General features: G+C 41.6%; 1 protein-coding gene across 2 annotated transcripts; it reads left to right on the forward strand.

Annotated features, from left to right (window-relative positions):
• Positions 1 to 24,906, forward strand: mfge8b (milk fat globule EGF and factor V/VIII domain containing b). Of its 2 annotated transcripts, XM_083917534.1 has the most exons (11): positions 1 to 179; positions 9,478 to 9,600; positions 10,414 to 10,545; positions 11,761 to 11,793; positions 17,397 to 17,510; positions 18,228 to 18,409; positions 18,699 to 18,854; positions 19,281 to 19,425; positions 20,688 to 20,872; positions 20,957 to 21,112; positions 21,835 to 24,906. In XM_083917534.1, exons 1-11 carry the CDS (start codon positions 110 to 112, stop codon positions 21,976 to 21,978), a joined length of 1,440 nt encoding a protein of 479 aa, XP_083773660.1. In that variant the 5' UTR covers positions 1 to 109; the 3' UTR covers positions 21,979 to 24,906. The 2 variants fall into 2 exon arrangements, with proteins under 2 accessions (XP_083773660.1, XP_083773661.1); XM_083917535.1 differs by lacking the exon at positions 11,761 to 11,793.
• Positions 24,907 to 25,913: the final 1,007 nt, after the last annotated feature.

Genomic DNA, 25,913 nt, shown 5'->3' on the forward strand with positions numbered 1-25,913 from the left:
AAGCAGCAACGTCCGGAGCGCCGCTGTCCTCCTGTCGTCCCTTTAACTAACTAACTAATTAAGTTAACTAACTAGCAGCTAATTTAAAAAACTCACAGAAACAGCAGACATGAAGGAGCAGACAAGTTTAATCCTTTGGCTGCAACTTTTTACAGCGTGTCTGGTGTTTGGGGTGAACGGTAAGTTGAGCCTTTTTTAACGGTACAGTTCAAACCCGCAGCCGTTACAGTTCAAACCCGCAGCCGTTAACGTCCGTTGCCGTCGTTTTAGTTGAGTTTCTCCGTGTTTTGTTTTTCCTTCACTCTTCTTAGACTAACTCGGTGGAAATGTGGTAGTTTTTGCTGTTTTTTTTATAGTTCATTCGCCGACTCCAGTGTGTGTTTGGTATGTGATGATTTCACCTCAGTCTTGGCTGGCGCAAGTGGCGCCGTCAATTCATCACCGAAGTAACGGAGCAGTGTTGGAGCTGGCTCGTTAGGTGCACAAGTTCAAGCGATCCTCGATGTGAATGCGTGGAAAGGACGTGTGGGAATGTGGGAAGAGGTGAGGCATTTCTGGGCTCTGAAACTGCAAGAATAGACTGCTGCATGTTCAGAGATGCTTCATAATTTGAGGCATATGAAAACAATCATCTGGAATCAATAATACCTGCAGGTTTTTAAACGTTTGCCCAGACACTTAACTACAGAAAAGATACCTCAGGCACTTTTTTGCTGCAGAGTGCCCCTTTTTAAAAGAGCACAAAACATATAGGCTGGCTATTATACTTGCCCAGAGTTAACCTCATGCCATTGGCAGTTGGCTTTGTTTACATCCCCATGCATCAAACACATGTAGGGCAATGGACAAAAGGTAAAATGGCCTGAATCTCCTGCTCTCTTTCTTTTGCTGCCCACAGAAATCACATGTCACAAAATGTTTTTTCTTGGTGTGATGATGTATTTTCCAGATGTAAAAATGTTCCTGTTCCATTCGGAGATGTTTTTGCACACTGACAAAGTGCAAAATTCGTGGTTTTGGTTGGTGCTGTGTGAAAGACAGATTGTGTATCTATTTGTCTGATGGACTTTGGACCTTTATGAGTTGAGAAACAGTCAACATTTAATGGCACATGGATCAATCCTCATGACCAGGGGTCAGGGATCTTCTCAATCTGTCAGAGATCTATTGGAAAATTTGCACTTAAGTGTATAAAATGGGTACTTAAAGCACAAGATTGATAATATTACATTAGATATGAGGCCATTTTCATTATGACTTTGGCTCAACATCATTTTATTGAATCCATTTGCAGGATTAAATCTTCTTATGACAGCTTTTTACATGATTTGTTTTATTCTTTATGTGGATCCACATTAGCTTCCACAAAGTGGTCACTGGTCTTCTTGGGGTCCACACAAAAACTGTAGAAAAACAGTAAAATCAAACAACAAATTAAAATCACAGTGTATCAACAAAACAAGAAACTGCAAATGTAAAGATCAGAAAAGAAATGACTCCACACGTGATAGAAGCTGAAAAACACAAGACAATTGTCACATGGCAACAGAATAAAAAAACAAGTTGCACTTTTGCACATGTTTTAAAGTCATAGCCCTTGTCAACACCCTGTAGTTGACACGACAATATATTTGGCATTTCACAGTAGTGTGCACGTTTTCAAATGCAGATGCAAGCATGTGACTTCATTAGGGACAACAGGAGATTTGTTCATTTTAGAGATTATACACAGGTTTTTTACAGATAGCCAAACTATTCTGAAAAATATAGATTTGGACTTGATTACCATTCCTTGGCTTGTAACGTCCTCACAGACCTGCGTGACAGAGAGGCTGCAACATTTTGCCTGGTGCATTACTTAGAAATGTTTAATATACTTTTTTAAAAGCCTTTTTGTTTGAATTGAAATTAAGACTCAGCCTGAAGAAGAGCGCACACATCCCGACATGTTTGTTCCCCGAGGCTCAGGAACGGGACAGCTGTGTAAAGGATAGGTGTGGTTGCACTGACCACAACGTTGAGTCACTTTTCCGGCTGCAGTCGCCAACACAGGCCTGCCAGTGAACTTCCACCCACAACAGTCCTCACTAAGACCTTTCCATGCTGTCAGGGAGTTGGGATAGGGGGGTACTTGTTGCTGCTGTGTCATGCAAAATGTTTACAACCCACCTGTTTAACTTATTAGGCTCAATTCCGCAGGTTGTAGGTTACTTGTCCTTTCTGTGTGCTGCCGAGGGGAAAGAGGTGGAAAATGGTGTTCTGTGTCGGGGCTGAGGCAGACTTTTCTCACAACAAGACCACTTAGGGCAACCAAGGGAACCAAGGCTAAATATAGCCAGGCGTTGGACCAATGGCGTGCCATGAGTGTGTATGTGTGTGTGTGTGTCTGTAATTTGTGGATGTGCAGTTGAAATTGGTGCAAATTTACTTATGGGTGTGTAAGATTAAGGGTTTGATTGTCAATATATCAGGCAGTTATTGGACTACTCTTAACCAGGATATTAATTTCCTGCTGATGTGATGCGTATTCACCTCTTACACCGCAATCATCGGATCATACAGTGACTTTTATCCACGGTTTGTCTAGGGTCTTGTGATAGAGCCAGAGGAATTATACTGTTTATGAACTCCTGTTGCCCTTTTCTTCTGCTTACTAGTTACTGAACAGTGGCAGTGGCACACTTTGGGCGGCAGTAGCTCAGTCCATAGGTGACTTGGCTGGGAACCATAGGGTCGCTGGTTCAAGTCCCCGTGAGGACCATGTATGGAGCATGGACTGGTGGCTGGAGAGGTGCCAGTTCATCTCCTGGGCACTGCCGAGGTGCTGTTGAGCAAGGCACCGAACCCCCAACTGCTCGGGGCGCTGGTCACATGCAGCCCCCTCGCTCTAACATCTCTCCCTAATTGCATGTATAGGCCCTGTTTGTGCATGTGTGTATTTCGGGCCTGTGTGTGTATGTATGTATAATAATAAGAGTGAAAAAAAATTAAATTTCCCCGTGCGGGATAAATAAAGTAATTCTTCTTCTTCTTCTTCTTCTTCTTCTTCTTTACTTTACAAAATCCATCATTCTGGGTTCAAATAGAGTTTTTTTTGGGAATGCTAGAATTGGGGATAAAATACCAGTATCAGAAATGCCTCTTTTAAAGAAACTTTAAAGTAGTTTACTTATGTTCTTTTTCTGTCTGAATGTCAGACTAGATATTACATTTTTTATGGCATTCATTCTCCGTATATATTCATGTTTTATAAACCTAGGTCCATACCGGGTTATCAACATACAGCTGTTAAAAAATGATATGGGAACATCTCATAATATTGGCGCAATGGGATAATGTACATCATCATCGTCATCAGTATCAGACATCAAAGCCAGATCCCACCCAAACTGAAGAGAGCTTTAGAGCTGAAATAAATCATCAATCATTTCACTTATTTCTCAAGCAAAAATGTCTTATTTCAGGTTCCTAAATGTGGGGATTTGATGCTTTTCTTTGTGTATGATTAAAACTCAATCATACACAGAGAACTGTTGATTGGACACACCAAGGCATTCAAATAAGTCACAATAGGCTATGAAAAATGATAATGTGCATTTTCTGACATTTAATTCACAATGAATCAATTAATCAGCAGATTAATTGATAATGGGAATCATGGTTAGAGGCAGCCCCAGTTTCTGAATGTGTGTGTGTGTGTGGGAGAATTGAGTGTTTGTGTGGCTCTTACCATCTGCCTGTATTGAGTCTTCCCTTCAGGCTGCTGTCCTCCACAGTACTGATGACTTTATCATTACTTTTCCAAGCAATTCCCCCAGGACAGCACTGGCTCCGTTTCTTCCATTTGAATTTTGAATAGCTTCCTCAATCAATGTTTCATTGCAAGATGGAGAGTCTTCTAATTTGGGCCACTTTTATTAGTGTCTGTCGCCCCACTTTCCAATCTGCCATGTTGAATATTTTACACGCTGTCATGTGAGCTTTAACAGTTATTAAGCCAAGGACAAAGTCGGAGGTACTTGAAACCAAGAGCTAGAAATGTTTACACAAAACCTTTATGTTGATATGATCAGAGAAGTTTAGTGACAGTGTTGATGTAGGTACAACTCCATTCACTTTAGACGGTTGTTGTTGTTGTGGTGGCACTACTCCGGGCTCTATTTCAGTTACAGTATTTGCTTGTTGTGTGGTTGATGGTGCGTGACGCCTGTGTATATTTTTAGTGGCTTGCCCTTGTTTTTTTTGTTTTTTTTGGAGCAGCAGCAGATGGCTGTGTTGCTCTGGAGTAGCTCTTGCAGATTACTGAAAGCTCACCTGCAGCTGGAGCCCTGCTCAAAAGAAGGTTATTTAAGGACTCGGGTGGGCCGGGCCTTGATAAATCTACTTCCTGTTACACATGTCCAGGTTCCCCTCTCCTTTTATCTCTAGCACTTAGTAGTGGCAGGTCTTCAGACTAGATGAGCACTCTACAGGTCTCAAGCTCTTATTATACTCCAGCACAGCCTTAACTGCTTTAACAAGGGCTCTCAGGCATCTCTCCTTTTCTTTCTGGAACACTGAGTTCCCACACTTGCCTGCCAGCCTATACACTTCAGCATGCCAGTGTGTGCGTGACCGAGCAGAGGGCCGAGCATTTACTGTTTTCAGGCCTCAGGACACATCAGATATGAGCACTGACAACCACACACACACACACACACACATATATGTTCACGTGTGAGTATGCATTCATCAGTCCCTGCAAAACCTGGTGTGGAGCAGATTACTGATGTTGTGTTTTTTACTTTAATTCCCTTTAAAGCCGTCTTAAACTGTCTTAGGATATTATTTTTGTATACAACATGTCGCCTTTGATAACTCTAGAGTATTTCAGATGAAAGAGATTTCAGCCCATGGTCGTGCACAGTGTGTATGTTCTTAATGCAGCAAGTAGCATGCTTTGTCAGTGAACTCTGCAGCCCCCAGAAAAGATTTTGTTTCGCATCTGATCAAGACTTGCCTGCTAACAAGGCAAGTGTTATCCAAAGTTCTATTTTATGTCGCAGTTTCTCTGATAAAGGCTGTTGTAATTGTCCTCAAAGAGTCCTCCCGTACCTTTATATGTCCTGAAATGGCTCCCTCTTCTTCACTCATGACGCAGAGTCCTAAAATGACTTCTTAGAGACCGATTTAAACACACAGTCCTGAGGTATTTTACTCCAATGTTGTTAGTAATGTCTCTTTAGCCGTGTTAAAGGGTCATGTTTCCTTTTTGTTTATTCACCTGGGGTCTTATATGGTCAGAGGGCAAGTGTGTTGACTCAGACGGCTGATTGATCCTTTCAGTAGCAGCCGATTAACCAGAGTAATTCCTTCTTCTGTGAAGCTCCTACAGGAAACACGTGCACCATGTTTTGTGCTGCAGCTCATTTGTTACCAAAGAGTAAACAAAAGACTTGTCATGGTCACTAATGCCAGTCTCAGCCCCCTGAAGCCAAATGCCAGTCGCTCTAAGAGATTTAAGATATTTGTGTTTCATTTCCTTTTTATTGAGCCAAAGAAAATTATACACATTATACTTGTCAGTGCTCTTTTACAATTATATGAAACACTTATGAAATGTATATTAACATATATTTACAGATATAAGGCAGATCAAGCAATCATTTAAATGATTCAAATATGCAAATTTAAAAATAATAATGGTACTTAAATAAAATAAATTAAAGAAACAGAAAACAAAAAAAATAATAACCATAATAGCAAATACTAACAAGATACCTAAATTCAGTGTGATAAATTGCCTTCTTTTAGGATTTCGGTGTGTTTGCATTAAAAGAAATATCGCTACATGCACTGACCTGACGTCCAACCCCAGCTGTGTCCTTATATCTGAGGCTCAAGCTTTGCAAGATAACATACAACGTTGTTTTTGATTGGTCTCATTGGGGACTGAATCATTATGTGATTCTGGCTCTAACTGTTCTGTGTTTTTTTGTCTGGTATTTGAACCTCATTCTTGGGCTGAGGCAACATGGGAAAGGCACAGAACATGACTCATAAGGAGCGAGGAAAGCACAATGCCCTTTTGGAAATGGCCGGTCCTGCCAAACACAACTCCACATACCATTCTAATCCGTCACCGTCGTGTGGTGAAAGTGGGGCACCATGTTTGGTACTTTTAAACCATTTGTAAAATCACAGCAGTGCTAAATGTTTTTTTTTTACTGCATTATTAAATGCAGCAAAATAGATGTGTTTATGGCTGTATGCTCAAATGACTCATTCTTTATATCAGCGTGTTTACATAATGAAAACAACTGACATTGTTTTTGGTATTCAGCCAGGTCCATTTACTAGAATATCAAAATGACATAAACATGCTAAGGCTTGCTTTGATTGTGGTTCTTAGAATAAAGGAGTCACTACTTAAGCAACAACCTTCTTCAGGCACGCACAACCTGAAGTGGGTTGCTACAGACTGGACAAACAGTCGTGCACCCATACCTAATGTTTTTTTGGATAACTGATTAGTTTTGGGAATATTCCTTTATATAGGCAGCTGCAGCAGCTTAAGGAATGATGGCAAGGAGACATTTCACACTTACGTTCTAGTGATATCGAGCCATGCAGATAGTTTTGGTTTTCTTTGTCCGGGTTATTAGACAGACATCTACATCAGCAGCATTTCTGTTTCTGTCCACAGTTTTCATGGGGACAATATCTTGAGGAGAAAGTGGCTCAATGAAAACTGCTGATACAAATAGAGACACTGCTGAATTTTGGAAATGTAATTTTCCAATGCAGTGAGCACCACAAGCAAAATGACTTTCACCTGCACTGTGTCAGGGTGTCAGAGAGGAACATCTCATAACCTTAGCACAGAAAGTCAACATTCCCTGCAAGGCCAGATATCAGTAGAGCTTAGTTTTTAATTTTTCTACTATGAGCGAATCAACCCTGTGAAACTGTGGTGTGTCCTTTTGAATAGTTGACATTTTTCTGCAGGGATTTCTCAATAAACTAAACTGAAACTGCAGCCAAAGATTTCCCTTGTAACATAAACTGCTTATCTGGAAGTGCACATGTCTGCCAGCTGAAGATAATGGGGAAGAACAATTCTCTGGTTTCCTATGAAACAGCATTGCAGTTAACATTCAATACGTAACTGAATATTTTCCTTTAATTGAATAAATTCAATGTAATTTGTTTAAGCAAGTTTTTAACAGTGTGTTTAGTGTATGCAAAGCAAAACCTGTTGGAAAAACCCATCCTCTTTCACATGTATTATGAATAGGGGACAGAAATAAACACCCTTTTCTTCGTTTCCATGTTATTTTATGGACATGGTTTTTATGTCGGTGGTATCACTGGGGATTTCCAAGGAGGCTCTGAGGGTTTGACCGCTGTCTCTTGGCTGACCACCTTGACGATCACTAATTTCATTTCCTTGAAAAAACATCCCAGCTAAGCTACCCTCCAGACCACAAGCAGCGGATACAGAGTTAAATAAAATGGGATCTCTCTCTTATTTTCTATTTCTAGATTTTATTAAGTGCATCGGTCAGATTGTTCCAGTAAAATATTCTCTGAAGGTCATTTATTCAGCATTGTTATGAAGTTAGGTGTCTGCCAGTGTAGGGAGGGAGGCTGGGTTCCTTCCCAAAGATAAACAGACAGCAGCTTTCTGATATGGATTTGTTTGCGGCCGTGGTGCCAGCCAAGTCAGTTGCCTAACAGTCCCATGAGAAGTGAAAGCATTTGACGGCCGTGACTCTGGACAGAGCACTGATAACACTAGACATCCATGGGAAGTGCAGTCCAGTGGATAACAGCCAAACAAGATGTTGGCAAAGTGGATCTCTTTCTCCCTTCTCTCTCAGTCAACATGATGCAAATCTACCCTACATCTCTTTATTAGCTAATGGATAATATATCAAGAGAGTCCAGAGGTTAAAGTCAACTGCTACAAATGACAGTATGTTCTTTTGTTACAGTTGGCCGGAGTTTCTACTCTCATATTTGTTGTTTTGAAGAACAGGAAAAGGTCCGTGTGTTAGTGTGTGTAGTCTGGGGTTAGAAAGTATAGAGGACACAGGGATGCACATGAAGTTAGAAGTCTCTTCAAAATGCCATTTTCAGCCGTGGCCTTGTGGCCTGTTTGAATTATACCCTCAGCCAGACTAAAACGCCACTTTTCTTTCCTGTGGAATTCTAAAAAAAAACATTTATCTACTCCCACAAGCATACTTATTTTGTGGTAGGAAGAGGTACCCTGCTGAAACACCCCACAAAAAAACATGGTGAGAGCTTCTTTTTAGCTTCTACGGCAGACACTGTGGAACTTCAACCACAAATTTCACACTTGGGGTCCAACCTCAATTTCCTTAACAATTACCTAAATGATGAGTGTTAATTTAGATAAGCCTTCTCTGTCTTCATGGGTGTTAAAAGGCTCACAATTATTGACTTACTCCATATTCTGTAGGTGTCAAAACCGTGTATAATTGAAACTTTCACATCCTAAGTGGCATGTGCTGTATCTAAATTGAGAAAAATTTTAATTACTGTTACAACATTCACTATGTTGTATTTAATAGATGCTAAGATTTCACTTCAGGGTCATTTTGTCAGGAGCTATGCGGCCTCACTCATGTATCACGTAGTCGTGTTGTCATAGTTTCCAAAAGGCAGAAATCTTATTGTGGAAGAAAAAAAGTTGAATAGAAATCATTTGGTCTTGTTTTTGAAAACCACTACATGCCTCTTGATTCCTTTTTTTCCCCCACCCAGGGCGAGCTGACGCGATTTCCCTCGTGCCCAGAGAGCTGCCAGATTGTCAGGTTCAGTCTAGGCCGCAGTGATGTCGGTGGAAGCATCCAGTGTATGTGTTGTGTTTATACAGTGTAGTGATGGCTTACTCAGCTGTTCAGACCATCACGTCTGACCTGCAGCAGCCTGTTTACTCTTTATTCAGCAGCACAAGAGAATCAAGTGGACATTTTAATAATGGGAGAAAACATGATGGTTGCTGAAACTTTCTCAGAGTGTCTTTCACTCTTTCTTATTGAAAACTGGTATAGGCTATATAAACTGGTTTTAATTCTAGAAATTGCACAAGGAACAAAACACAGACTCACAAATCACAACTACAGTTGTCCTGTCTGATCGGCCCCTCCCTGTGCTGAAACTTTGGCCTAAAGTTGAGTACTGTTACTCACTCTTTAAACCCAACAAACAACTTATCAGTCATAAGTCTTTAAGCCAAAGTCAACACCCAACATCTGTCTTTGATTGCAGTAGGGACAATATGAAAATGAGTGACACAATAATAATACTTTTTGTGTTTGTGAGGTTCTGGGGGTTAAAAATGAGCAATGTTTTCACCGGATTAATTTCTTTTACCTTGATGAAATGAAAATCTTGTTTTGTTTTGTGTGCTGTAGTAGTTACCTTGTCTCTCTCTCTCTCCCCCTCTCTCCCTCCCTCCCTCCCCAGGTGATTACTGTAAGGTGAACGTGTGCAGTAATGGTGGAACCTGTGTGACCGGGGCAGGAGCTCCATTCATCTGTATCTGCCCTGACGGTTTCTCTGGAGACATCTGCAATGAGACTGAGACTGGTAAGCCATGCCACTGAGGTCGAAACTGGATTTCGGTTTTCCAGGCGCTGTTTTGGGGTAAATAGCAGGTCAACAGTTGATGCCACATAGAAGTGGTCTACATAATCTGAAAACTGGGAACCTGAAGATTAATTTGCTCTTTTGTGTCTTGTGTACAAAGGCGAAAATATACGCTACCATTTACCATTTGTAACTCAGATTTGGTGCAAAATTTAACCACTTCTTACCACTTTCCTCCAAAAATGCCACATTAAGACACCAAGACCTTGGGGAACAACGAAAGAGAAAAATCCATGCTGTGATTTGTTATCAAAAAACAGGAATTACATGGCGAGCACTGGGGTTGTAAAGTTTCATGAGGCTGTGATTTTCCTAGAGGTCAAAATATCTAATTTGAGGTCAAGCCTAAAAAAATGGCCTCATGACAATGAAATGGCTACTATAGCCATACATAGTATTATCATACATTAATCAAATTGGGCTCATTGAATCCACTAGAGTCTCTGCTTTTCTAGCCATACCCAATTTATGCAATCCCAAACCTGTTTAGGGACCTCAGTATGCAGTTCAAATACTCTGTTTTAGAATAGGCCAAAATAACACATTTGTACCATAAGAGCAAACTTTTTTTTTCCACCAAAGTCTCTGGGTTATCATAAAGTGGACATCTCTGTAAATCGGAGACTTGTGGGTATCCATAGAACCCATTTTCATTCAGATATCTTGAGGTCAGAGGTCAAGGGACCCTTTAAATGTTTGTCAGACTTGACTGTCCTCTTCTTCCTCTTCTGTATCTTTCTCCTCGTCCAAAAGGCCCTTGCAACCCTAACCCGTGCAAGAATGATGCTACTTGCGATGTGACAGGCAACTCCCGCCGAGGTGACGTCTTCAGCGAGTACGTCTGCAAGTGCCAGCCGGGCTTTGACGGAGTCCACTGCCAGAACAGTAAGTCTGTGCTTCCTCTTCTATAGTTTTATCAGGGTTATATCATGACCTTTTCAATTACTATGTTTTGGGGTCTAATTCTAATGTGATGATCCATGGAAAGACGTTCTGTTATTTTTATTTGTTAGTATTTTTTTTGTGGCCAATAGTTTTTCCTGCATTTACATTTTGGTTGTCCATTTTCCAGGTCATAAGGGGCCACTAGTGCGATACATTGAGCGTAGTGTTAGTTGAGGCAGGCCATATGACAATGTGAAGATCTGGTCACATCCCAGCTGATGCATCAACTGATTCCCTTCTACACATTCAATTGGCAAATCTCATAAAGGACGCCTTATTTAAGATGCTTCAGCCTGCCTACTGTTGCTGCTTCATCTTCAAGCTGCTTTGCAATCCACCTCCACCCAAGCACCTCCTTTAATGCTGTGTCTGACTTATCAATGTAACTCCTGTTGTCATTGATGCTGGCTCTGTTCTGTTCCCTATGGGGGGAGTCTTAACTGCTGCTGCTCTCCCTGCCTTAGGCTTTCCATGTATGCACGTGGAAGGGCAGGGAGGTCCCAGAACAGAGCCATACTGCCAAATATGTTACTGCAAATGAAAAAAAGGGTCCTCACTGATATTCATGGAGAGGCTGACTATAAATAAGTATGAAGTATAAAGTTAATTGGGCATATCTTTGGTCCCATCTTATATTAACAAAATAATCTCTAGGGGCTCATCATGATCATTAGCCTTAATCATTCTAATCACTACAGTACATCCTCACGACTGTAAGCAACAGCACACCAAATTAAAAGTCTTGGTGTTAATAGCCTAGTATGCCTCTTTTACAGAGTCTATACACATTCTTAAACAATCAATTGGCATAGTCCCTGTTAATCTGTCTAACCTGACATACTAACATGGATGAGTGGTGGCCACCAGACAGACAGCTGTCGTCTTTAAGGGAGCTTCATTCACACGTCAGTCAGACCAGGTTGGTTCAGTCGGGGTCAGCCTGTGAGAGGGAAGTAACGGTGGGAACATGTGCTGTGCTCCTCCAACTCCCTCCCGCTCTGCACACGCAGACAGATGGCTACTGTTTGTGCGAGAAGGCGGCAGAATCGCAGTGGCCAAGTGTGCACAAAGAAGTAATTTAGCAGGAATCAAGTGAGACTTATGGTAAAAGCCTAAGTACATTTTTGTTTGATCATGTATGCCTTTTTATCCTAGGTGTCCAAGGGGCAGATATAAGCTCGAGAAAAGGTAACAGTGGGACTTGAGGAGAGATTTGTGTTTGTGTGTGTTTTGCGCTGTGGTCTATTTTCCTTCTCAGATCCAGGTGCTCTCTGTTCTCTTGGCTGGCAGTAGAGGAACACACACGCACACGCACACACACGCACACACACGCACACACACGCACACACACACACACACACACACACACACACACACACACACACACACACACTCACAGACAAAAACCACTGAGTTGAGCACTATCTCTCCATGTTTGAGTCAAGGCCAGCAACAGAACTGGCAGTGAGATCATGTCAGCGTTAGATAAACCACCTTTTTATCAGTAAACCCACCCAGACAGGAAGACGTCCTTTCACACAAAAGATGTTGTTTTTTTTGTTTTCTTTTATCCAGAGCACCACAAATTACAGCTCATCAAAATCCATAAATTCACAAGTCCTTTGGCAGCTTAGCTGCCAGAATAAGAACCCTCTGCAGAGCAGGCATTTACACTAATTAGATAATGCCTCAAGGATAGTGATGAGGGGAGTTTATTTGACCGCGTTGGTTTATGAGAACCCCCCTGTGGACTTCTGGGTCAGGGAGGTGCCACTTTATTTGCAGCTACTGATGACTATGTTGTGACAGTTTAAGTGCTTCTCTAGTGTGTGTGTGTATGTATGTATGTATGTATGCGTGTTTGTGTGTGTGTGTGTTTGTGCGTGTGTGTGTGTGTGTGTAGCCTAGCGGTAGAAACCAGGGACTGTGGTGAACCCAAGGAGGCGTAGTGTCGGTAAACATTTAAGTAGCATCCTCACACTCACTTCACACAAAAACGCATATTGAGACAGACCCTTTGGGGCAGCAGTTGTTTAAAAAGTTCAGAAATGTCACTACAGTCTTCTTACTGTGATCAGAAAACAGCCAAACACATCCTAAAGTGGAAGATGGACTAGTTGGGAATAAAATAGATAGTAAGAAATGGCACCATCCTCTCCTTCAAGGCCTACTGTCAGCTTTAGGAAATAAGTTAAAAACAAAAGAGAAATGAGTTTGTTTTTTATGTATTCTTTGCTGAATAAATGTCTCCTTAAAGGACTAAAATCCCTCTGAGAAACAGATCAAGGGAGCAAAAAAAAAATCTCTACTGGAAAAAGCTTAATCACGTGTGTGCTGCACATCCCACACGAACAACCACACTCGGCTCATGATCTCATATTCAGACTATTTAGCATACACATACACACACGGTTCATCCCTCGTGCCAGTCTAGCCAACAGAAAGTGGCGGTCCGCGCTGAACGCTCGCAACGTCAGCGCTGCTCCTGTTGCCGGGCGGAAAAGTGAATGTGGAGGCGGAACGGTGAATTAAGTCTGCCCTCCTGACAATGTCACACGCACCACTCAAGTCTGACTGCAGCACTTCTGACTGTCCTGTCAAATTGGGTTTTGTGTGTAGTATGGAGAGAAAGAGAGAGAGAGAGCGTGGTGTCAATACTGTTCACTTCGCTTTTGGGAAAAGCAGATGGATGGAAACAGTGAAGAGAAGGGGAGTCTAGTTACCCTCTCTAAATACCAGATTTTCATAACAGATTAAGGCAGTTATTTGCTTCTTGAAAGGTGCCAAATGGGGTGTGTTTGAGTGCGCTGCTCTTTCACTTGTTTTGGGAGAGTTTTCAGCTCCTCCCAGGATGTGGTAGTTTGGGCAGACTGGGCTCCATGCCTCCTGTGGAGTAAAGGGTGTGTGTGTTTATAATGTATATCTGTTTGCGTGTGAGTGTGTGTGTTAGGGCTGTCTGACGGGCATTTCCTGGTTTACTATTGTCTGCATTAACAAACTAGATTGTCCAATTAGGCTCCCAAAGCTCCTTACCTCGAGTCACAACATGATCTTGAGTAAAAGAAGCAGCTGTTAGTTGTTTTGACAGGTGAGGCTGAACCTTCACAGGTAAACATCTACATGGAAACAGCCACAGACTTTTCAGGGCTGTAATAACAATTCACCACAGGGGGTGTTCTCATATATATCTAATCAATACAGCTGATGAAGCAGATTTTAACTGTGGAAACTCTCATATGTGTTGACAATCCGTAAAGTATAAGGCCTTGCCATCAAGTTGGTTTGAATTAAAAAATAATCTTACTGTAGAAAATGGGAGATTTCGAATAAACCCATTCATCCGACTCACCAAATATTGAATTCTGAATATCCAGGTCTGCTGAACTAATGAAAAAATGTGCTTAATAAATGGGTTTGCTGAGCTTTTTTTATCAGCTTTCTGGTATTCAGTCACAGGGTTAAGTACTGCATATTCACATCAGTTACTCTTCTTCCGTTGACCACAAAACAGTCAGGGGTTGAGCGCTTTGCTTGAGATCCTTCAGAAACTACAACAACCACATTTGTGTAAATATGTAACCAAAATGATGTGTTGAATGACTCTCGACGTTCAGCCGGGGGAATCCAATATTTAAAACTTCCAAGACTCCCTCTTTTTCATTCAGACCACAAGGACATGAAGTCGTAACACTTTATTTCTCTGACCAAGATGTTCTTAAAGTGAGAAGTTGAAAAATATACAACCTTTATTTATAATATAGATCTTAAAATGCTGCAGACATTGCGATCTACAGCTTTCATTTACCAGTGCACGTGATCTGATGTCACCATGCGTGCCTCGATCTATTCAGAGTGAGTGCCCAGAAATCACAGCTTTAAATAATATGCTCTGTAAATATACTTTTATGACATCAGAAGTCTCGTCTCAGAGCTCTGCATCCCTCCAGCAGAGTGTGCAGCGATCCGATTCAAAGCTATTCTGGGTGCTACTGGCGCTCCCTGGTGTACTGCAGCCAGTCCACAAAGTGCACAGCAAATTACACATGGAGAAACCTTTGCGCCCTTTTTTGTTTAATAATGCCATTGTGGTTTAATCTGGTGACCATATTGCCTTTAGAGATTCTCCCCTTGGTTGCTTTACCATAGCAACAGTGAGAGCGGTGATTAAAGATATGCAATTTCCTTATTTCATGTTGTTACTTCTCTGCAATAGACCCAATACAAATATTGTAATGTAGAAGAAGGTTTATGTTGATTTTACCTTAAATTAAGTACTTAAATACAGTATTGGACAATACATATGTGGGGACAAAAGTTTAATTAAGCTGCAGTCAGCAACAGTTGTTTGGTCATATTCACTGAAACGGACACTATGCTCCAAAAGAACAACATCAATCCTCCGGCCTTAGAAATAAAAAACAACACGCCTCTTTGTGCACCACATGCACTGCTCGCTGACCTTGGCTTTGCATCGATCTGGATCAGGTCTCAAACAGGCCGCATGAGATGTGTTCTGGATTTCACTTCATGCTGAGACAGATATTGACGCTCTGAATACTGTGGTAGTGTGCGGTTTCCCTTATGAGCTAGAGGCGTTGCTGGATACAGGCCATGGACCGGTGGTCTGTCGGGTACGTGCTCTGCCCCCCGAAATCTATATGCAAACAGTGTGCTGATAGCGGATGTTGCTAAATATGTAACAGCTGATAAGATGTCAGTATGTTTGTTCTTGGTGGTCATTTTAGAGTTACAAGGTTTTCACCCTGAAGTCTTGTCATAGTTACAGCTAATCAGTGTACACATTTCAGGCTCGCAGGTCCTGATGAACACACCTACAAGCCTTTGCAACAGGAGTCAAGCTTGGGAATTTCGGAAACACAATTTCAATCAAAAAATGTAACCCTTTTAATAGTGAGCTTGTTTGGGGAGGAGATACACATAAACAAATTAATAATAGGCCTTGTTTCGTTTTTTCTTAAACTTATGCACATTTAATTCAGCAGAGCACTCTTCCATCACATGTACAGATAATTTGCCAGCATCCCATTAAATAGGAATTTATTTCCTTTCATTCATTATTGTGAAACTTCACTTTAAACTTTAAAGGCATATTAAGAACATTTATATAGCATTAAACAAATATTTGCTATGTAAAGATGGCAAACTAATGGATTATGTCAGTTTAGTATATAGTCAAAGGCTTGTTTATATCTGCACATGACTTGGTACAGAAGTACAGCCTGTAAATTCCGGTTAATTCCCATGAAAAGTTTCCACCTCAAAACTCACAGAATTTTGCAACCCCTCTCAAGACTGGTACGTGCTCCTCAGCTGCCTCTGGTTATCAGATAAATAGATTAGACTCTGGAGTTGACCAGAATGTATGGTCCTCCGGGTGCCCAATCCTCTTACTGGAGAGAGCCAACCAGCTGATGCATGTCTGGAGTTTCCTTCCATCGGTCTGTCATCAATTACGGATTTAGGTCTCTGGGTTAAAGAGGGGAAGATTGCATGCCACAAGGTAAGGACATCAGGGAGCATGTCAACATTTTGTCCGGTCAGCTTCTTATAGTTTGAAGTAAAGAATGCTCGAGAAGCCTACTCAAATTTTACGTACTAGACTTATCTTATTTGTGCCCCATGCAGCAAATGAATGACAAATCTTTTCGTCCATCCTCATAAAGTGGATGATTTCCTCAACCCTTGACCTTTTCTAGTTGATGAAACTAACCTAAACAAGGCGTTGAGTCTGGATACAGAGGTAGCTGCTCCACTTGTTCCATGACATTAAAATGATCAAAGAGATTATTTACAAAGCGAAGAGATCTCGATGTTTATTTCGAGAAACAGCAGTTGAATGTTTTAGTCTGATTTATGTGATTTTAGTATGAGCTCCCAGAGCCAGAAGGGTCATGAATTTAGATCTCATTAGCCAGTGTGTGGATGCACATTTCAAAACGACTGTATCCCTCCCTGTGACTGTGTGAAAACGAATGTTTGGACACGGAGCTATTTATGGAGAGAGCATGTGGGTAGGGAGATGCTGCCATGTGTGTGTTTATTTGATAGAAACATTACATTTGTGCGCCTGGGTTGTTTGCGTGCATTTTCCTCCAGAATACCAACCACTGAGGATTAAAGCTTCTGAGATTGACTGAAATCCCTGTTTTTGGTGTGCTGTCATCTCTACAACCAGCCAAATTTGTGCCTTGCGTTTGCGGTCAATATAGAGTGTTCAAAGCCGGTTTAGTCACAGTGACAGTCCTTGTGGGGGAGAAATGAAAAGGAGTTTGAGTTTATTCCTGTTTCATTCTGCTGATTTGTTTTTTCTCCTTTCTGACTCATCTGACAGACTTTGAGCTGGACAGATAGTGTTGATGAGGGCGCCATCATGAGGCAATACAAAGAGTTACATGACATGAAACATACAATGCACTGAAATGGCCCTGGATGATACTCCTGGGACCTTTTAATTAAATACTCCACATCCTGACTACATGATCTCATGGTGCAGCTGGTTCTTTGATGCCAGATATCTTAATCAAGGCTGCATTTACTGTCAAATGACCAGAAACAAGCTCCTCTCTTTAGCCTTCTCTCTACTACAGCTCCAGTCCTGTTGGCATGGCTTCAACTAACCTCAGTGTCAAGCAGATGAACATATATCGAACCCTGTCTCTTAAGCATGACGTGATTTTTACTCACACTTCGAACTAACTGTGATCTACTTTCAGACTGCCTCATAATAACAGTTGACCGGTAAGTTGACAGTGTGATTTCTCTCTCCGTAGATGTGAATGACTGTGCCCTCCAGCCATGTCAGAATGGTGGCACCTGCAGGGACCTGGAAGGAGATTACAAATGTCTCTGCCCGTCCCCTTATGTGGGCAAACACTGCCAACTGCGTAAGTGTGACCAGTCAACACCCCTAGATGGATGGATAAAAATGACATAATGTGACCAGTTACTGTCATCTTTATCACTCATCTGAAAATATAAGGGGCATATGACTTAATTTCTCTCTGTATAAATTGTGTTTTTTAATTCAATAATGTCACATTTATTAAATATCAATTCATTAAAGTAAGAAAACTGCACACATGCAGATACACTGAATCCATATGTAATGGGGGTACGATTGCCAGCGTTACTGAAATGTATTAATAGAGGGAAGACATTAATGGTGATGGGATTGGGAAGGCGGCCAAGCTGCAACATTTTAGGATGATCAATAGGCAGAATGAGAGCCTGCCAAATGGGAAATCAATATTTATTCAATTAAGCTGATTCAAAGCTCTGCATCCCTAATGACTTGATCGTTTACACAGCTGAGTGAAGTTAAAGCATAATGCAAGAGATATGGCTGAATGTGTATTCGACTTTGATTACTTGACCATTCACTCAGATATTTCTGTCTCATCAGGATCAAACCTCCTCATTGTGCACTCACCATTTTTCTCTGCAGCCATAGTGTAAAAAAATGTCTAAATTTACATGCATTGGTAGAATTTCTGGTACTACGCTACATAATCCTACTGAAAGGTTATTATATGCCAAATTTGCATGAAGGGCCACAGTGGGAAGTCTTAGACTGACGTCACAATCCCTCATTTCCTCCACAGGCTGTATATCTCTGCTGGGCATGGAGGGAGGGGGCGTCGCTGAGTCCCAGATCTCAGCCTCATCAGTCCGTTACACCCTGCTGGGCCTGCAGCGCTGGGGACCTGAGCTTGCCCGCCTTAACAACAAGGGACTAGTTAACGCCTGGAGCGCCGCTGCACATGACAAGAACCCATGGATAGAGGTGAGACCGGGGACACAGAGAAATGTAGATTGTGTAGCATAATGAGAATGTATAGTGCAAGTATGGACACATTTGTTTTTAGATCTATCAGGTGAGAAATACTTTTCCTGCCATTAGATAATTAGAACCCATGTATTATCAAAAAATAAAACTTGATTTATTGATAAATTTAAGGAAGTTCCACTCGAGGAGAAGCTTTTACTCCGCACCTGTACCTTTTGGTTGGATAGAAGTTCTCTCACGTCAACTGAAACTCATCCTAATGTTGACTCTCTTTCCTCAATTTCAGATCAACATGCAAAGAAAGATGCGCTTTACAGGTATCGTGACGCAGGGTGCCAGTCGCATCGGAACAGCTGAGTTCGTTAAGGCCTTCAAGGTGGCCTCCAGCCTGGACGGCAAAACATACACCATGTACAGAACAGACGGACAGAATAAGGATAATGTGAGATACACAGTAAATACAGTGCACTGTAGCCATAAGTCTATTTTAAACAGATTTATTGTTCCCTTGGCGATATTGAAAGATTTGAGCGTCACTATGTTTCTGAAACGTAGAGATGAACCACTAGGGGGAGCAATTTCAAACAAAAACACATCATACAGTACACACTGTCTTAAACTCATTTGACTGGAACTTTCCTGTGATGCCTTCTCCGACAACACTACTTATGAAACAGAGAGAGATGATACAATGCAACAAAGAAGAATTCTTTATGTAGTGCTTTAAATCATAGTTTAATTTCTTTTTGTTTGGAATACATGAATCTACTTAAAACTGACACTAAATTCTCAGTATGGCTCATCAGCTACAAAACTAACAAATGACAGCACACAAGACACAGTTTGCTAACTCCTCCTTTCTTTCTAGGTATTTGTCGGAAACGGTGACAACGACGGCACCAAGACCAATCTGTTTGACCCCCCGATCATTGCCCAGTACATCCGCATTGTCCCTGTGGTGTGTCGCAAGGCCTGCACCATGCGCATGGAGCTGGTGGGCTGTGAACTCAACGGTAAACTCACACGGAAATCAGACAACATCCACACACTGTTGGTGTGCAGTACACTGATGTTTGTTAGTGACTGAAACAGTTTTCACATCTTAAGTCATTCAAACTCCAGGTGGAAACTTCGTCATCCAACATTCAGCTCTTATGTTTCCTCACTAATTATTTTCAGCCCTACACTCAGTGATTGATCACATTTCAAAGGATTACACAGAGGATTGCACTACTTAGTAACTTTGAACACAGATGTATGTTATCAAAACCATATGATCATATAGTACTATAGTAACACTGGCAAGCATACTGCACAGGGATTCTAGTGATTCAGAGATTGTTTTACTGCAGAGAAGGCCCTGGTCACATTCATCATCTAAAAATTATCACCCCAGCAGGAAAACATAATACTTCTTTTAAGTCTTCTGTATCGCAACGCATCTCTGTTCATCATATCGTTTCTTTAATGTTAAACCAGTGTGGTTCTTTAGAACTCACCGGCCTCATTACACTGTTGAATATTCTCTCTCTTGATACTAGTCTCAATTAAAAAAAATCAGTTTCTGTGCTTCGTGCTTCCCAGCTTGTGCATGATTCTAAAACTGCTATATTTAAGTTTAATGAGGGTCTACTGTTGGTGTGGCATGAGATCACAGCCAGCATGCAAAGAGTCTTAACTCTCTTTTTTTTTCTTTTTTTTTTAAAAACCCAGAGAATCAAGAGAGTGAATCAACTCAAGTGTGAAATAATGTAATAAAACTAAGGGCATGTTGCATAACCATTTAAATGATGCTGGACCGTTACAGTAGAGCTGAAGTTTCATGCATCTTTCACCCTCTGTTCATTTGTCCTGCATGCGCAGCTGCTTCACTAACCCACACTCATTAAAAAGTCGGTTACAGCCTTTATAGATTGTGCAATGAGCTTCACAAGTTTGTATCTACTTCAGGATTGGCATACTGCCCATATTGATCATGTGAAATGATATTTAAAGTATGAAAATAGTGTAAACTTGTGGAGGATCACTGTATGACTTACTCAGGTATGCCTAAAGCTGCACATTTTTGGCCTCAGGTAACCTGTTTGCCACCTCTGTATCAGTGCGTCTGCATCATCATCTCTGTTCGTTGCTTCACATCATTGGCTGGCTTGCGCCGCTTCCTGTCCGTCCCCTGTCTATCATACTTTCTCTCTCTTTCCATTCCTCTTTTCTTCTGTCTCTTCCTCTGTCTCTCCCCCTGGTCTCACCTCCACAGTGTATTCAAACACTTCAGGTTGTTCAGAGCCAATGGGCATGAAGTCCCGGTTGGTGTCTGACCGCCAGATCACGTCCTCCAGCACCTTCCGCACCTGGGGCATTGAGGCCTTCACCTGGCATCCTCACTATGCCCGGCTGGACAAACAGGGCAAGACCAACGCCTGGACCGCCGCCACCAACAACCGGTCTGAGTGGCTGCAGGTAAGAGAGGAGGACCGGACAGAGCTCTACATTGTGTTTTAGTTTGCTCATGTTTGTAAAGGGAAGCTGTTTCTGCGTCCTCAGGTGGACCTGGGGTCTCCCAAGAAGATCACAGGAGTCATCACACAGGGGGCCAAAGACTTTGGCTCCATCCAGTTCGTTACAGCCTTCAAAGTGGCTCACAGTGATGATGGACAGTCCTGGACCATTGTGAAGGACACGACCACAAAGCAGGACAAGGTCAGTCCAGCTGGGGCCAGAAACATACTCAGCGTCGAGCAAAGAAAACAAAAAAAAAAATCGAACTGAATTCAAAATATGTACTAAATCAAAATAATAATAATCATTGATGTAAAACAAAGAGTGTCTTGGTGGATTTGGGAGGAAAAAATAAAGAATACAGGCTTTTGCAGAGGACTGTTTACTTGTGTGGTCCTAGTGGAAACTATAAAGAAGGAATAATAGCTGAGCTTGTAGCTGACGCCCTCGTTTAAACACCTGGAACAGATTATGTTGACACTTGGTTTGATTAGTGTTCTGTAAGCTTTCATTCACGATGCGTCCAAAAATCAATTTACCTGCCAGATGTGCGCCGAAGTACGGCCAAATGAAACCAAGGCGGTGGAACACTGACTTAATCGATTAAACATTTCTAATTAAAATTCTGTCTTTTACGGGATAATGTCTGCATTTGTTATGGGGGTTGTACTAATTGTCAACGTTTATTTTATATGTTGTTGTGTTCAGTTAACTTTGTGATTTTCCGCTTTTCCTCCGTAAATTTGAGGTGTTCACTGGCTTTTATCCCCATTTGATTGTTCTGGAGTGCCAAAGAGCGTTTTCGTATTCATATGCTTACTGTCTGACATCCACAGGAAATAATTCTTAAACATATTTAAAGTTTTAAGGCTAACGGCAGCTATGATCTGTGTCGTTTTGACCTGCTGCTATTCTCTCTCCAGATCTTCCCAGGCAACAGCGACAACAACGTTCACAAAAAGAACATCTTCGAGCCCCCGTTCTACAGCCGATACATCCGCATCCTGCCGTGGGAGTGGCATGAGCGCATCACTCTGCGAATTGAGGTCCTGGGCTGTGACGAGTAGCACCGCCCTAGTCCCATCTCTCTCCCTCCTCCTCCTTTCTCTACCTCCTTTCCTCCTCCTCTTCCCTCCCTCCCTCCTTCCTCCCTCCTGAGCCACACCTGCACTGCCTTGCTTTCAGCCCTAGGGGGCAGCAAACACCAGAGTAACGCACCATCACCCAACCCTGACTGGTTGGAGGTGGGAGATGCTACCCTTAACCACTGTTGCCAGGTCCCTGATTGAGTTAAGCTCACAGCGTCCCCTCTTTGATTGTTTCCTGAATGGATCACTCTTCTTTTCCACCTGAACCAAATCTGTGATCATTTCAAGAAACGACCGTATATCTTCTGTGTCACTGAGCAGAGCTGGGGGCCAGATTTGTATCATCCCTGTGTCTGCGGTCAGGGGCAACAGGACTGCTGCTGTATATTTGGTGCTGCCGAGACTCTGCTCCCAGATCAATTCTACCTGGAACATTGAACCTCCAAGACCCACGGCTGGTGATGTACATAAGCTCCACTTGACAGCTTGCTCACATCCTATAACCAAACACTTCACTTCCCCTCAAGACCCACAGAATATACATTATCTTCAAATGATACATAAGCACTTACGATGGATTATTTTTCCTTTTCCAAAAAGTGAATCTGCAAGAAATTCACATTTGTTTACAAACAAGAAATCTTTAAATCAGGGAGGAAACATGCTTGTTGCTTTTCAAACACATTTTCCAGCAAATGTGTCATATTTTTGTTTCTGTCAAGCAAAAATAACACACTCAAATTCTCAAGGTGTCCCACTGTGTGTGTTTCAGTATTGCTAATATTTCTCCACAGTGGTTTGGACAATAAATGACTCAGTTCATGTATCCTGCAGTACGTTTAGTTTGAACTGCTTTAGAGGGTTAACATCCAAGATATAAACATAGTTTTCACTCCGCAGCCAGAAAACAGAAGAACGAACATCCCACTATTTACACAAATCTTAATTTTCATAAAAACACGTGTACAAACTTTTACCAAGCTCCTTTTTAGACCACAGCTTCATTTGGAGGCTTCAGGCCGAATCAGGGTAAAGCCACCAACTCATCTTGTGCCAACGCAGCGTCAGATCTTTGTTTCTGTGGGCTTATTCAGAAAAGTAAAGTTCATGGTGAGCCGAGTGAAAGACTAATCACATAGGTTAACTCTCGTGTCACTGTGGGACATTAAAGTCAACGAACCATCACAGCCCGTCAGTTTAGCAGCCAAACAGATGTGAACTCAAAGCGGAGAGGAGACGCCCTCATTGACAGTCTGGATGTTACAAACAAAGGATGAAAAGAGTTTGAGATCATTGTTGAGTGAAAGAGACGAGACACTTTACTGCTCTTGAGGAAATGAGTAATAGCCGTTGACTGAGATTTTCATGTGCTGCTGTCGGGAGCTGATACATCGTACACAAGAAGAGTTATTCATCTAAGAAATTCTCATTATTACATGTGACATCTATTGCAGTATTGGCTGCGACGCCACGTGTGTGTCAAACTTCATTAGGTTTTTTTTCACACACACATTTACGGTCAATTAGTCACAAATTTAACCGCCTGTTTGAAGTGGAACTCTTCGAGAATGTGTTTAAATTTTTATCTCCCGAACCATTTCAGATCTAAACTCTTCCGCATCGAATCCTTTTTTTGTTACGGCTGACGGATTATCGTGGCTTTAATGTCGTTCGTGTCAAGAATTCTAAGAATTGCGTTCATTACTAACTGGTTCGCATCGCACGCTGAGAGACTGACGACAGTGTAGAGGCTGCGAGTTTGAAATTCATGAAGGATGTTTTAGTCTCAGGTCAAAGCAGATCTGCTCCTGATGTACAGTAAATGCTACTGAAACATTACTTATTCACACACACACACACACACACACACACACACACACACACACACACACACACACACACACACACACACACACGGCTGTTCTAGAAGTTGTGTTCACTTTTTTATGGCACTTTGATGTTTGTGTTTTGACATTTAAAATGTAAAAAAAAAAATAGTAGTGTGTTGAAGCATTGAAGAACAAACATTCATTATACATGTGGAAGTTAAAAAGAAAAGAAAAGAAAAGTATACTCGCAGTTCAGTCTCTGTTAGATTAAACTGAAAGTCTGTGGGATCCCTTTGCTTTGGTTGTTTTGTGTTAACATGTGACATGCATATATATGTATATTTGCTGCAGATCTATTCAGGGTCCAACATTATGCCTCCAGGCTCCAATGATATGCTGAGGCCCCTCGCTGATAAGACTGTACGAGAGAAACCAAATTAAAACAGATTGTTACGGTTCCACTGGACAAGTGACACAACCTGCCATATGATCTGCTTCTGCCGCCCCCCCCGCCCCCGTCACAGTATTCTAAACCTTTCCCACCCCATGAATTATGAATTATGGGCTTGTGCAATATTATACTGTTAGTTTTTGATAACAATGAATATTAATTCAAGGTCCTTTAAAAATGCATGAGGGGATAGCGGTGCCACTGAGAGGTCGAGGATGGATGTTGGTGTCAAACACTGTACAATATTTATTATTGTTGCAGACGATTCCATAAGCAGCCACTCTTGTTATCCACGTCTGCATGCGTTTTATCGACTGGTGTTACTTAAGTTTGATTGGTTACATAGCTTCATTGTTTTCCTCGGTGTTCATCAACATTCGACGTATTGTAGATATCTTGTTTCCCCGCTGTTCAGGTTTTCTATGATTGATAAAAACAATTATTGATGTGTTTTTATGGTATTATATGAGTTCATTTCTTGCTATACTGACTGTTGACCTCTGAGAAGTTTGACTGGATTTGAAGCATTTCCTTTTTTTTTAAATTCCAGTGCTGTGTTTCTAAGAGGATTCCTTTGTTCGGCCTTTGTATCTTTAAAATGAGAATAAATAAAGAGTTTAAAACGGAGATTTTAACCGACTCTAAATGGCTTCAGTAGCAATAGTGTGTAAATCTACAGCATGTTTACACTGGACGGAATATTCCAGTTATATTATTACTCTTAATGCTGAATTAATTGGAGCTGTTTTCCATTCAAAGAGGTGGAAGATCAAAAGGGAGGGAGCACTGAGGGTCGTTTTGCCTGTTTAGCATTCAAACACCCCCAGGGGCCTAATCTCTCTTTATACCAGTGTCCAATCTTCCAAAGGTATCTTCACCCGAGGAGGGCACGTCCCCTTTTCAGCCTCATTACAGTCTGCGAAGGTCACACTAAAGTGGTGAAATCCCTCCGTGGGGGGTTGAACCACACAACCATAAGGAAATGCATTCATACTGTGACACTGCGAAGGTTAAATGAGGGAGGAGCAGTGCGCCAACACGGCCGTAGCATTTGAGGAGAAAAGCTGTTGTGCCACCAGATGACATCCATTCTTTGTGCTCAATTAGTAAATACCAGCTAATTATGATGTAAGACAACAGTTGTCTTACATGATGATCTCCTCCAGCCCTCCGCAGCGGACCAGCTGTTTGTTCACTAATGGAGTTGCTGGCATTTGAAGTGTGGAGGAGCTAATGACAGTTGTCTCCTCTGTGTCCCCTTGTCTTCCCTTTATTGTCCTTTTTCTCTGCACAGCTGGGGGACGGCGGTTCGTCCTGGTCCAGTATTCAGAGGAGGGATGATTGTTTTGTTTCTTTATACTCAATTCAATTTTATTTATAGAGCCAAATCATAACAAAAGATATCTCAGGACACTTTACAAACTAGGTATAGACCACACTCTATGACTTATTTATGATTTACATAGACCCAACATTTCCCTGTAGAGTACGGTGGCAACTAAATCCTTCCCTGTACTCTTTCATACTCCTCTAATCGTACTTAACCAATAAGCTGTTACTGCGTTTTATAAATTCTGTGTGGTCATATTTTGTTAGAATTAGGGATTACTTGAGCACTTTGTAGAAAAACAATC

This window comes from Echiichthys vipera (assembly GCF_963691815.1).
Source record: "Echiichthys vipera genome assembly, chromosome: 7".
Classification (NCBI taxonomy): Eukaryota; Metazoa; Chordata; class Actinopteri; order Perciformes; family Trachinidae; genus Echiichthys; species Echiichthys vipera.

Excerpts from the sequence above, each read along its gene's own strand:
- mfge8b (XM_083917534.1), top strand. The coding sequence starts at position 110 with ATGAAGGAGCAGACAAGTTTAATCCTTTGGCTGCAACTTTTTACAGCG. Across the intron at positions 17,511-18,227 it reads GGGCAAACACTGCCAACTGC|GCTGTATATCTCTGCTGGGC; the intron begins GTAAGTGTGACC and ends TTTCCTCCACAG. Across the intron at positions 18,410-18,698 it reads ACAAGAACCCATGGATAGAG|ATCAACATGCAAAGAAAGAT; the intron begins GTGAGACCGGGG and ends CCTCAATTTCAG.